Source organism: Plectropomus leopardus, chromosome 15 (genome assembly GCF_008729295.1).
Source record: "Plectropomus leopardus isolate mb chromosome 15, YSFRI_Pleo_2.0, whole genome shotgun sequence".
NCBI classification, from domain to species: domain Eukaryota; kingdom Metazoa; phylum Chordata; class Actinopteri; order Perciformes; family Serranidae; genus Plectropomus; species Plectropomus leopardus.
In genome coordinates, this window is record NC_056477.1 from 7,801,695 (window position 1) to 7,815,546 (window position 13,852).

Sequence of the window (13,852 nt, forward strand, 5' to 3'; positions counted from 1 at the left end):
CCCCAAAAAAGAAAAAAAAAAAAAGCACTGATCATAAATTCTAAATCGCGAGTCTGAGTCAAGTCAGTTCTTAAATTTTGTTTATTTGTTAGTATCCCCACTTAAAATATATATATATATATATATATATATATATATATATATATATATATATATATATATATATATATATATATATATATATATAACATTTAAGTCTAACACATTTAAAAAGATACATTTAACGTGGCTATCATCATACTATGTACTATGTAGGTATGTATGAATAGAAAATTTAATAACTCTCAATTTAATTTGCAGCAAAAACTACAAATCTCCAAAACCTGCAGTATTTCACACATATGAATTTCCAAAGTGTTATTTACTTTTTTAACAATTATTTTTGTGTTACGTAAGTCAGTAAAATTATGTTTGAGTCCAAGCTCCAAACTCTAGTCCCCATGTCTGGTGTGTGTGCATCAGAGGTTTTCGGTTTCATCATCACCATCACATGTGCATAGTTGCATACTGGACCATGATTGTCATAAAATCATGTTTGGACATAAATGTGTTCAAGTCAGATTTAAACTGAGCACAGAGACATTTTACTCTTTCAGCAGATGAATGTGAAAACAGCCCTCTGGTGTCAAACCCTGCGCTGTGAAGGTCAAATAAACGTGAAATAAATATAAGCAAAACACGTCTTTGAGTAACTAAATGTGATCCTTGCATTCCCTAGTTTTCTTTATTTCTTTAAGCTATATTTTAAATCTCTTTATTGTCTACTTCTTTCTTTCGCCATCCTCTCTGTCAATCCTAACAGCTTTACCTACACCTCCTTTTTGTTTGTTTCATGATGGAGAAATGGGCCTTAAACTCTTTTTGCTTAAGACAGGTTAAACTGGCAGAGCTGGAAGAACAAGAAGTGCATTTCAAGAGTAAGATTCAATATTTACTGAAAGTGGGTGACTTTCTGTAAGATTGCTGCAAGCAGCAGTGGAGGCTATTTTCCCATTTTTGCAACAAATTGGCAGGGCTACTGCGCTGTATATGAAGGTCACTGGTGACATTTTTTCACCAAGGGGTATTCATTTTCAGCAGAAGTAATTTACCAACTGTAGCAATATTTTTTAATCAACAGCTATGGTGACTGGCTAGCAGTATAGCTGGCCTTGACTTTTTATATCTAGAGACCAAGTCTGGCACTACACTAAGCTATGATTCCTTGTATTTTTCCCAGCTGTGACATCACACAGACAGGCAGTTCATAATGTGTTGCTGCAGCAGGGCCATTTCATCAAGTCTGAAAGTTGGCGACGCAGCGAGCACTACTGAATTCACACTTTAAAAACACTTAAATAAAATCTCTAACAGCAAAATCCACTCCAAGACTCCACAATTCTCCCTCTGCATAATACCCCGTACTCAAGGACAAGCAGGATATCCAAAAAAGAAAGCACATAATGTACCACTGATACACAATGTTCCACCAAACTCCACTTCTCTGCCTGCTCCCCTCCTCTCTCCGGCTCCCCTTGCTGCTCAGCGGTGGTTCCGTAGCTACCAGTGGGAGCTATAATTAATCGGAGTGGAAGCCGCATTGTTGACCTTTTCGCAGGTGATCATCACTACGATGCGCCCGTTAATCGGTCAGCCATCACTCTTCAACCACCATCACTGCAATTATCACACAGTCACTCACTTGCATACACACGCGGAAAAGATGGCGCCACTGAGAAAAACATCTTGCAGCACGCACGCCGCAGTGACGCATGACTAAAGCACACATCTGCTGAAAGACATGAAGAACCTGAAGTATCAAAAATTCACATGCAGTTTATTCTGTTCTCACACTATCTGCTTCAATCTATCGTACACACGTGCATACACGCCAGTCCATTGTAAAATATCCTCTATTAGATGCCGGCTCTTTTTCTCCCTCTGGGTGCTGTTCCTGACTATTACCTGTAATGACCGTGACATTACAACAATGATAACGGCGTTTGCTAATGCTGCACTTAGCACACATGCACACACTTGTGCAGATAGATACACACATACAGTACAGCGGCTAAATTTGGTCAGTGTTTGTGAAGCTGGAAAATTGTCAAGTACTTTTGCTTCTGCCAACAGCATGTCTATCTTCTCAGCATGTGTGTGTGAGCGTGTGTGTCAGTGTGCATGTGTGTTGGTAAATGGACGTAAATGCATTTGCCATCAGCATTTCAGGGTGAATCTCATCTATCCCTATACCTCACCACTCATCACGTTTTTTTGACTGCCTCAGTGAGCTCCACCAGGAAGTAGAGTTCCTCAAAGTGATCCTTTCATCATCCAACAATATCGCTAGTCAAGGTCAGCAGTTCTCTCCTGCTAAAACACTCTGGGCAAGCCCTCTGCTTCTGCTTCCAGAATCGTCTCACAGTTTGGCTGAACCATGTGGAGGCCAAGTTAAAGCACGGTCACGTTCACGTTTTCATTTTAAAATAGAGTTCTAAATTTTCAACAGCAGTTCAAGACAAAAGCAAGTACCGTTTTAACACCATTTCAGAATTAATCAGTTCCCATTAACATGCCTGAAACCACATTTTATATGATTGAAATAAAACACATCGCGTTCGGCGCTGCTCATGCACTGCTGAGGCATGCTGTGTAAAACGGGCCTAAGAAGTAATGGTGGCGCAAAACAGATAGGGAATCTTTATATAGCAAATATGGCAAGATATTGAGATATGAGAGTGCTGCATTTACATTATTCACACGAGAAAAAACATATTTCTTTATATATAGTCCTTGATGTTGTTTTTTCTTAATTTCATTGTAATTTCTCACGTCTCCATGATTAAGAGGACATAACAGATGATGCTTCTTATTTTTTCTCTCTTTAGTAAACCAGATAGCCAGAATAAATATTGGCATTTTATGTTTCTGCAAAATACAGATTTTCAGCATATTATTGTATATTATTGTAAAGCGGATATGTTGAAGCTTTGAATTTTTTTGTGTTTCAAGAACGCTTTTTTTTGCATTTCATGTAAAGTGTCTTGGTAGCCGTCTCATCGCCTTCGCCTCGGGATGACGAAGTCAGCACATACATATGTAATCAGAAATACGTTAGTGAGTTGATATGATACGTATGAAACATACAGTGATGTGTAGAAACTTACAATGCCAACATTTTCTTCTGGAGACTGGGCTACTCTAGCAGATACTGTAGGTGTGAATTGGCTCAGCCCAGGATACACTAGTTGCAAAGAGCAAAGTATACTTTTCTTTTTTGTCAGTGCGTCTGTAAACAAGTCAAGGTTGCACAATCCACCGTTAAAATTGATTTTCTACAAAGAAAAGAAAAAGAAGGGAATCATGTTTCAGAGGAGCAATGCAAACTCTCAGTTGTTATCATGGATCATTCTTTCCATTCCTCGTGTTTTTTTTTCAAAGAATGTCGCTGTACAGGGTACACAAAAAAAAACAAAACATCCAGATGCATTGAGCAATAAAAAAGATGTTATTCTCAATTGGCCACAAGATCTACATTTCAATGAACGATGGGCTAATTGTTATGTTTATGTTGCTCTATCTCTCCATTTCCATCTCCATTTCTACTCCTCCCTCCATCCGCCCTCAACTCTTTCTTTATCTTACTGTGTCTCCTTCCTTGTCAAGGCGCAATTATTTGCAATTTGCCTAAGTCATCCATTTGCTGGGACACTGAGCATGAAAACGAGGCAATTTGGTGTAAAATGGAGGCAGGCGGGCATCTGAGCATATGTATATGTGTGTGTGTGTGTGTGTGTGTGTGTGTGTGTGTGTGCATGTGTGGACAAGGCAGGGGAAGGTCCAAGTGCTGGTGGGGGGCCATGCAAGAACTGTCGTGCAAAAGTGAAAATTAATGCCATGAACGCACACACTGAGATAAATCTGTGTGTGTGTGTGTGTGTGTGTGTGTGTGAGAGAGGACCTACCAGTCTGCACACATGACAATGTCAAAGTGACCCTCCAGTGCTGAAATGTCTGACTCGCAGTCCCACCTCACCATTCTGTAAGCACACACATAAAACAGAAACCAAACTTTAGTATTTTCAGAGTCGGTGACAGAGGGAAGCCAGCTTTGGTGAAATCGCACAGCGAGCGACGGCGGTTTGTCTTTCATCGCTTCTTTTCTCTCTCAAACACTTTGAGCTCCATGACACCTCTCTCTCTCTAACACCCACTGTTTTTCTGCTTCAGTAGAGACTTGGGGAAAGTGTCAGGGAGGGAAGAGATGTCATCTGTGAGGTAAAGAGAGGGAGCTTTTGACATGACACTTGACATTTATACCATGTGAACACTAACAGACACACACAAACACACGCACAAAACATACATGTTGCTATTGAAAGATCACACTGTCCTCTCTCTTCCTCATTTTATTGGTATGACTAAAGCAGTTTCCACGTGGTTTACGGTAGAAGACCAGCGTTTAAAACAAATGATTTGTACATTTCTACACAAAATACTCTATTAAAAAGCAATAAGAAAGGAAAGAAAATATATGATAGATGAGCTATTGTTAATAATTTATAGTTAGAGAACCATACAAGAAAGAAATTATGAAGGAGCTCAGTTTCCAGCCTAGAATATGTTGGCACTGTATGTTTCTGCAAACCACAGATATGCTACATTTGTGTGTTTCATAGATATCATATTAATGTTTCTAAAGTGCTTAGTTTTTATTATGTGTATATAGCTCACTTTATCATCGAGAGGTGGTGGATGGTGGATCGTGTGAAACCTGAGCAAGACAACTGCCGAGGTCTAGATTACTGTAGACCACTGTTCAAAAACAACACTGGTTGTTTAAGCAAGACATCAGCAGCATTTCTAGCCAATATTGTGACATTAAAACTAAATTTTTTCAAGACATTGCAGTATTTCCAGTAGCAATTATGGCACCAAAACAGGGTGGTTTTTAGCCAGGTATTGCAGCATTTCCAGCTGCAGCTATGGCACAAAAACTGGCTGTCTCTTGGCGATACATTGTGGCATTTCCAGCTGCAATTGTGCCACCAAAACTAGATGATTTTGAAAGACATCTGCAGCATTTTCAGCTGTGATTGTGGCACTGAAGCTGTATTTTTTAACGAGACACTGTTGCATTTCCAGTAGCGATTATGGCACCAAAACTGTGTGTTTTTTAGTTAGGCATTGCAGCATTTAATCAATCACTTATGGCACAAGTTTTAGCAAAAAACAAATGTTTCTCTGCAAGACATGATCTGCATTTCTAGCCATTATTGTGGCACCAAAACTGGGTGTTTTTTAGCAAGACCTTGAATTGCAGAAACATACCATGCCAACATGTATTCTGGCGGTTGGGTTGTAGTTCTTGTGTTGGATTTTCCTCAAGCTCTGATATATTTTGGTGTGTCTGTATCAATGTCAGCTTTTTTCCACAATAAGTTTCAGTTTGGTGTCATTTTGGGTCAAATTCTTGTCATTGGAGCAGAAAGTTAACGCTCTGTTTTTACAGTTATTTCAATAATGTTTTCCTTAGTTAGTGGTTGCGTACGATTGCTCAGACAATCTGCTACATGATTTTTTTTTTTCAGTGGCAAACAGCATTGAAGTAAGCGTTTAATTTTGCTTCTTTTTCTATGGATATAATTTAGTTGTTCCAGATTGTGTAAGCGCTGTACTGTTCGTAGCTTTCTCCTCCATTTCTTTTTCCACACCATTTTCCCCTTACTCTCTCTCTCTCAGACTGTTAGGCAGAGTGGGGGATTATTAATTTGACATTATTAACACTCAGTAAACAAAACATTAGGCCCCGCTAGAAACACAATCTCAATTCACAGCAGGAGGTCCCAACACGCACGCACACGCACACACAAACACACACACATGCATGCATCTGCGCACACGACGCAACACGCCCCTCCCTCTCCCTCCCCTTGTCCAATCGCATCATGCCCTTCGCCCTCTCTTGCGGTGCGTCGATGACAGCAGGCATAATCTGAAAAGAAAACAATCAAAGTAATGTTGCCTAATTATACGTTTACTTTTTCACTCCATCTTCCACTCATGTAAATGTGTGCAGGAGGGAGAAACGGAGAGACAGAGATAAAAAGAGGGAAGAGCTAGGGGAGTAAAACAGTCAGTCTGGTAAAATGTTTAAAAAAAATAAAAAAAACAGGGACAACAATTAACTACGTTTTAGCCCGTCCTTGCATATGAGGTGTGCCTGTGTGTGTGCGGGTGGTGGAAAGTTCTCTGGATCTCTATCAAGAGGAATCATTTTGCTTGGATGACTGTGCAAATACACGCACACACGCGCACAAACACACACACACACACACACACACACACACAAAAGGGGGTGATCTTTTGTTGTTGATGTTTTTTTTTATTTAAGATATAAAATTGATTTATTTATTCAAGATAAAAATTAATTTGGATTATTTTAAGTTAGCAATTCATATGATTCATAAGAGAGATTCATACAATACAAATATAAAGATGGTATTAAGACATGTTGGCCCAAAACCATCACTTACAGATAGCTAATGATACAAATGGAACAATTTCCTCTGTTTTTTTTTATATAAAAATATCAGCCAATAATTAATTCAAATACTTCACAGGACCTGATGTTAGAGTAATAATTAGGTTTAGGCAAATGACTCAAGTATGCAACAATGTTACTGAATATTGCAATAACAATTTTACTTTTTATAAAAAGAGATTCAGTTCAGCCTTGCTGCTGCTTTCAGTAAATTTCTACAGTAGAACAAAATGGTTTGTTGAATCAAAAAATAAAAAGAAATAATCTCCAGCAATCTTTTTGACAAAATTGAACTGAACATAAAAAAGATAGTTACACGTTAAAGTGAAGATTTCTACTGATAGTCTGTTTCAACTAAAAATGCCTGAGTGCTATATTGCAGTCTTTTGCTATGTTTTTTTTAACGCAAATTGAGATTACAATGACCATTAAAAAAAATTGTATTGCATAGCCCTATCTAAACTGGAGAGCGAAAACATTTTCAGAAGGATAAAGAGATAAGAAAATATTCTCACCTAGCTGATACCTGTGTTGACCCAAACTTTCCAGCTTGCCTGTTTCTTTTAACCAGCCCTCGTACATCTGATGTGCCGCAGTCAGGGATTCATAATAGACACAGACACATATCTTTAACTGTGGGAACATGCTTGGAGACCCCATATTATATGAAGTAAATGTGCTTTCTATTTGCATGTGGCAAAGGATGCTTTCAGTAGATACAAACAATTGTTATATGCAATGAATTTTTGCAGGTAGGCCTCTCATGGAAAATTTTTCACCATTGGCATAGTTTAAAGTTGTTAAAATCACATACAATTCCACAGCATGTGGATTATTGCAATGAATCTTTTAGAAAAATACATTGCCAAATATACATTTTTTTGTGTGTGAACCATAGCATGTTTGAAACATATGGATCTTAGGATGGAGAAAAGACATAAATCATCTACCTCTACTGCCCAGATTCACCTTTTAATAACTGAGAGATTCTGCCAACTTTCCTATCACAAGATATTTGGTTTATGTTTTTTGTTGCGGTGTGTGTCATGTTGCAAAAAAGCAACATCAGGACCCTCTTTAGGTAAAAACACATATGTTAGACACCCACATGGAGACAACATGAGTGAGCGGAGATGATCTTCAGGGATAGAGAGCAAGCCTGCAGAAGCAGATCACAGCAGCCTCTCGCTGGATCAATGGGAAAGCTTTTAACCACAGATACACAAACTCACACTTTTCCCTCTGCCGCAAAAACACATACACACAGATGAACGCACACAAAGGCAGGGCGATTGATGTCAAGTTGTCTAGTAATACACTGGCTTGTGGAGTTGCAAAGCAATTCAATTAGGATTTCCTTGTCTTTAAAGCCTGCAAAGAGCTGAGACAAATCCAATCGACAAAGACAGAGAACAGGAGGGAGAAGCAGGAATGCGTGATAAATTGATAGATGGATTGATAGCTGGAGAGTGAGTCCAAAATCAAAGAGGCCTCCCGGACACAGTTACACAATAATATGTAGGTTAGCTCACATTTAACACACACTCATGCTGGACACCTGTGCATCAGTGTATTATGCATAGGGATGACGGGACGAAGAGCAGAGCAGCTTACTGTAATCTCATCACCAGCACACCACTGGGGGAGAGGTCAGCACATGCACGCGCACACACACACACACACACACACACACACACACACACACACACACACACACACACACACACAGGTAAGAAACACAGGCAGAAGAAAAGAGGGGAGAAGTGAAAGAGGGAGGTTTGTGTATTATTGAACATTAAAGTGGAGGAATATTTGCTCCCATCACTTGAAGTAGAAAAGTAGCAGCCAATGACATGCATCAATCATTCTTAATGGAACATTTCCATTGATTTTCAGCATGAGTATTCAAGGTCACAGTCTCTGCTCTCTACAGTGTATGTTTGTATGTTTCTCTGCACCATCAATGAGGTCAACAACTTCTACAGCTGTATACACTTACACAGATGTTTTTGAAAATTGATATTTTCTTCCTCTAATGTTACTGCAGTCTACTAAATACTTGTTCTAGTTAGTTCTAGTTTCTATTTAGTTATATTATTCCCAGATGTAGGTTTTGCCCTGGTATTTTTTTCAGTATCAAGATGTTCAGGCAGGCCTAATATTTTATTTATTTATTTAACCTTTGTTAAAGCAGGAAAAGTTTCATTGAGATTCTAAATCTCTTTTTCAAGGGAGTCCCGGTCAAGACAGCAGCATGACAAATTTCACTTAAAACAACAGGCTAAAAACACAACCGCAAAAAAATTTAAAACGAACAGATTTTTACAAACACAAAAACTTTAAAAAATCAGCCAATTTTCAACAAACAACAAAAAATTGGCAGCTTAAAGTAGCCAGACAAATGCATTCAATGAAGTCACAATTTTGGTATTGTGCAAGGGGCTAAAAACGCAGCCCTGCTCTGGTGTTAAATTGTTAAATTGAACACTGGGTGCAGCAAATGCCTCCAAAAGTCCATTAAGTGGTGCATCAATATTAAGTTTAAGTGTAAAGTACTGGTGAGACCAAGCAGTGCTAACAAAAATTTAGTAAACTGGTTGTCCACCATTGATGTTGTTGTTTCTAGAGTGATCTCACTCCAGAAAACAACACATATTGAGGAGATTTTGTCATCATTACCCAAACACTCACACATATAAACAGTTTTTAAAAAAATCTAATTTTAGTCACTTAAAACTCAATTCGAGTGTGGACAAGAGATCAAATAATGGAGGAAAATATCCTTTTACAAAAATATCTGCATATGTGTAGATAGGACCTAAGGAAAGGGGAAAAATCTATTCACTAGATGTATCTAAACGCCATCTATTCACAACTTCTTTTTCTGCATATCGTCTCATCTATTTTACTGTAAAACTGAGCCATATCACAGCCACTATCTCTTTCTATTGTTAACACTGGCCACACGATAAGGGCATGTGAGACAAACAGTGGCCATTAGCACACGGCTAAGACCAACAGCTTCCCTGGCGAGAGGAAATGCCACACACTGTCTGCAGTGTGTGAATGGGACAATTTGGCTGAGCCCAGAACAAATTATTGTTGTCTTTCTCAACCCTCCCTCTCTCTTTCTGTGTGTGTTCGATCCATTCTCGCTATGATTTCACTTACAATTCTCTCTATGTGTTTGTTCTGCGAAACAAAGCAGTCGGTCAATGGCGTATTGTTTGTGTGCCCAAGTGTGCGTGTGTGTGTTTTACAGGCTCCATAATGTTATTGTTTGCGCTTATTGTGATCAGTAAAGGAGCACTGTAGCCGGATGAGACGGAGATATTGTAAGCACAGCTAAATATGGAAGTGCCATGTCGGTCAATGGGGAAGAAATGTGTATTTATATTTCCTGCTTTTATGAAACAACTGTAGCGAGTCTGAGCTTTTATTTTTTCTTGTCTGTTAAGTTGTCGAGTGAATAAAGTGAGATCTGGGAGGACGGGAGAAAAAGGACAAGAATGATGAAAGAAGATTGGGAGAAAAGAGAGGAAAAACAAGAGGCTACAAAGGAGATCAGACAGGGAGAAGTGTAAAATGGATAAAAAAAGGAGCAAGATGGCTTGCAAGCTGACAGAGCTGATCAATAACCCACTCAAAAGAACAAATGTTGGCAAAAAAAAATCTCACCTAAAGATTTGTCCTAAAAACTTAATTATAGGCCTAAACCTTCACCACACACAAACACATTTTAAACAAACCTTGATTGTTCCTGTTTGTAAAACACTCATCAAGCCCTAACCCTAGCCTTAGCATTAGATGAAGTCTCAAACAAAATCTGACAGGATGGCAATTACTGTGCTCTTAACATGGCATTGTGGGCAGCTGGGATTGGTAGATGCCATGTTGAGCGCTGGTGCTGGGTATTTGTCACTGTGGGTGCCCCATCTGCTGCTTTTGCGTAAAGATAAAAGAGGTGGTTGGCTATTCTTTGCCTCTCTCCAAACCCGTCTCTGATTTCAGGGCTGACACACCAAGGTTACAGCGCACTGTCTACTTTTTGTTTACGATACTGCTTTAAAAAGAGACACTGCACAGCTGCAGGAGGTCGCTGCAAAAATAGATTTCATTAAAAAAATATATAATCTTAATAGCAAAGTGAAGAAGATATTAAAATATTTACAGAATTGATTAGCAATAATAATGGTTTAGCTTGCAAGATGTTTTTGATTTTAATAGACAACAACAACTGGCACAGTGATTTATGACTGATTAAGCAGAAACTATTAGACTAATGTAGTTAAGGGGTTGCAATTATTTCATTGGCGTGCACTCAGTTGGCAGTTCATTCGGCACACCTATCTAAAATTAATGCAATCTAATACAACATTCCTACAAAAAAAATCACATGATCTTCTCATTCCCAGGGCATTAGACACGGCAACTTGGTCAGTGGCCCTTGGCATCTCATACAGATGCACAAGGTACCCTTTAGTGTCTATGTGAGATGCACTGTGCTTTCAACTAACTCCATGAACCCATCCATGGCAATGACGTAGTATAAAGAGCATGAAAGTGTGCATAGAGAGTGAGGGATGGTGAATGGGTCAAACAAACACAAGACATTCACCAGGGAAACCACTGTCTGTGTCCAAACCAAAAGTCAATGATGATTTTTTTTTTCAACTAACACGCCATGACATACTCCTTAGCTTACTCACGTAAATTGACAGTCTTTGATCTTTTTTCTAAACCAAACTAAGCAGTTTTGTTGATGTTTCTTGTGAACATTGAAATTTATTTTGAAAAGATACTAGGAATATAAAGACCAAATTTTGACACAGACACTGAAAAAACTGTCACTAGAGTGGTATAGTTTAAAGCGTAAGGCCATGTTTTGGAAATCTCACGCTGCACATTTAACTATGTAATATTTCATGTAATCTCTAAACAGATTATACATTTATATGCTGAATTTGTTGGCTATGACGATTTTGGTATCCTAAGTGTTCTGATTTTAGTCTGTAGTCTGTTTGTACTCCAAGTGGTATTGACCAATCACATTTGAACAGGAGATAAACAGTCTGTGCAGAGGCTGGCCCATTGGCAGAAACACAATCTCAGAACCAACTGGCTATTTTCTCTTATCTTTATATTAACTTTTCAAAGAATTATATCCATTCATATGCAGATTTCTGCTTTTAAAAATCAGCTGAAATGAGCGGCACACCAAAGATGAAGTCAAAGGGTGTTACTTATGTGATATAAAATGTAAGAATGTTGTCCTATGCATAAAAAATGACATACGAAACTGGTATTTTCCCATGTATAATCTATATCTATATATGCAAATTTAACACGTGAATGTGCTAAAACTGCATGTCTCTACCTGTGAATTTAACATGAAATTTGTTTCACATGTAATGAATTTATGTGTGATTTTTGTGCACAGGAATGCACAAACGACAAATTCTTTGAATGAAACCCCAATAAAAAAAACAAAGGTTTCCACATAAATAAATCCATAAGAATGCATATAAATAAATGAGAGCTAGAGGAATGAGGCAGAGATGGAGAGATAGACAGAAAGAGAAGGAGAGGGGGCGATGAAAGGATACTCTGAATGGACTTCTCGTTCCCATCTGATAGCAGAACTTCCTTCACGTCAGCACAAATGGCAACCTGAGAGACAGAGAGACAGGAAAGAGACAGAGAAATGAAACAACACAGAACAAAAGAACAAAACCAAAAGCACCCTTAGATGAAGCAAACATCTGAACACCCCCCCCCCCCCTGAGAACCACACACACACACACACACACACACACACACACACAATAATGACATAACCATATCTACAAAGCTTCACTCTTGGCAGCCCAGCCCGCCCCACCCTCCCTCTCCATTGCTCCCTCTCCTCTCTGCCATTTCCCTCTCTATCTTCACCCCATTTTTATGTCTGCATTATTTTAATCATTCAATCAAATCAGTCAATACTTTTATCATTGTGGCTAGCGGTGGGGGCTGCTATCTTGCTATCACTCTGTTCAGTAATTGCATTGTGACAGGGGATGATGGCAAGCGCAGAGCCTTTTCATTTGACGCTGGGTGTTTATCGGGCCGAGCCATCACTCCGTTCGCCGCTGTCACTCTGCACTCGGCTCGCCGGGCCTGCCTGATGCCCTTCATATAACTTTGCGGCGCAGACTGTGAGAGACGAAGAGAAAGAGGGAGAGAGAGCGAGACGGGAGAATGGATAGAAAGCTTTGTGCTGCGTTGTGTGTCTCTGTGCGAGGGAGATATAGATAGAGAGGTGTGTGCTTTACTATAACCTCATCATTTCACATTCTCTTTTCTTTGCAGATGCTTTTTTATATCAGCAAGTGTGTGTCAGGCTGTCAATTTCTGTTAAGGAGTTTGTGTGTGTGCATACACCCATGGGTGAGTGTAAGTGCAAGTAGCTATTGTGTTGGTATGCACACAAATCCCATAAGGCTGATTCAATGTAATCTTGACTCATATGGCATATGGAAAATACATGATGGAGCATATCAAGTGTATGAAAATTTCTGAGGCAAACAGAACACACACATATGTACGCTCTGACACACATGAACTCCTACAGACACACACACATGTTACGGCCCTGCAGGGTGTGTGAGGGGGTCACTGAGTGCTGTGCGTCCCACCATCTGCTCAAACGGAGGAAGGGACCTCCAGGCTGAACCAGAGCATCCAGCTGAAAGATCAGGAGCTCAACGCTGCAACAACCCTCCAACACCATTGCACACAAATGCAGAGTCAGAAATGTTCGCAAACATCCTAATCTACACAAAGGCTATCAAAATGTCAAACTCTGTGCACTGTTGTGAAATACAGAATCCAATGTCAAACCTAAAACTATACCTTTTGAATCAATTTTTGTTTTTTTTCAAGTATCACCAAGATCATTTACCTTAACCAAGTGTTTATAATGCAAACAATGACAATGAAGCTCCCGTAACCTCAGCAAAGTAATCCCAAACCATAATGTATCCTTAAACCCAATCAAACATAAACCACAACACTGTCACATCATTGATTCACTTTTCAACAATTGTAGCAGTTTTGGAAGCCACTGACATAGTATGTATGTAAAGTATGTAATCCTGTTGATAGTGCCTCATATTGTAAAATACTTCAAGATGTTGTTCTAAAGGGCATGAACAAACCATTTACAATTGCATTTCACTGAAATTATATTCTCATAATTTTATGTGACAAATAAATTAAACCGATAAATTATTTATTTTGTTATCTGATTTAGAAGACTTGTTATTATTTGTTATAAGTTTGCTAATA

The 13,852-nt window shown here is 38.9% G+C and overlaps 1 protein-coding gene across 4 annotated transcripts in view; it reads right to left on the minus strand.

The window, feature by feature from the left end:
• camkmt (calmodulin-lysine N-methyltransferase) overlaps nt 1-13,852 on the minus strand; it is a 137,185-nt gene that overhangs the window by 30,876 nt on the left and 92,457 nt on the right. For all 4 annotated transcript variants that reach the window (XR_006106563.1, XM_042501696.1, XM_042501695.1 and 1 more), the window contains exons 7-9: nt 12,130-12,193; nt 7,039-7,105; nt 3,945-4,019 (exon numbers count right to left, since the gene is read on the minus strand). Coding sequence is in view for 3 of the 4 variants with exons in the window: in XM_042501696.1 (XP_042357630.1) it covers nt 3,945-4,019; nt 7,039-7,105; nt 12,130-12,193 (206 nt within the window). In the remaining variant the exon portion in view is untranslated. The remainder of the gene's footprint in view (nt 1-3,944; nt 4,020-7,038; nt 7,106-12,129; nt 12,194-13,852) is intronic.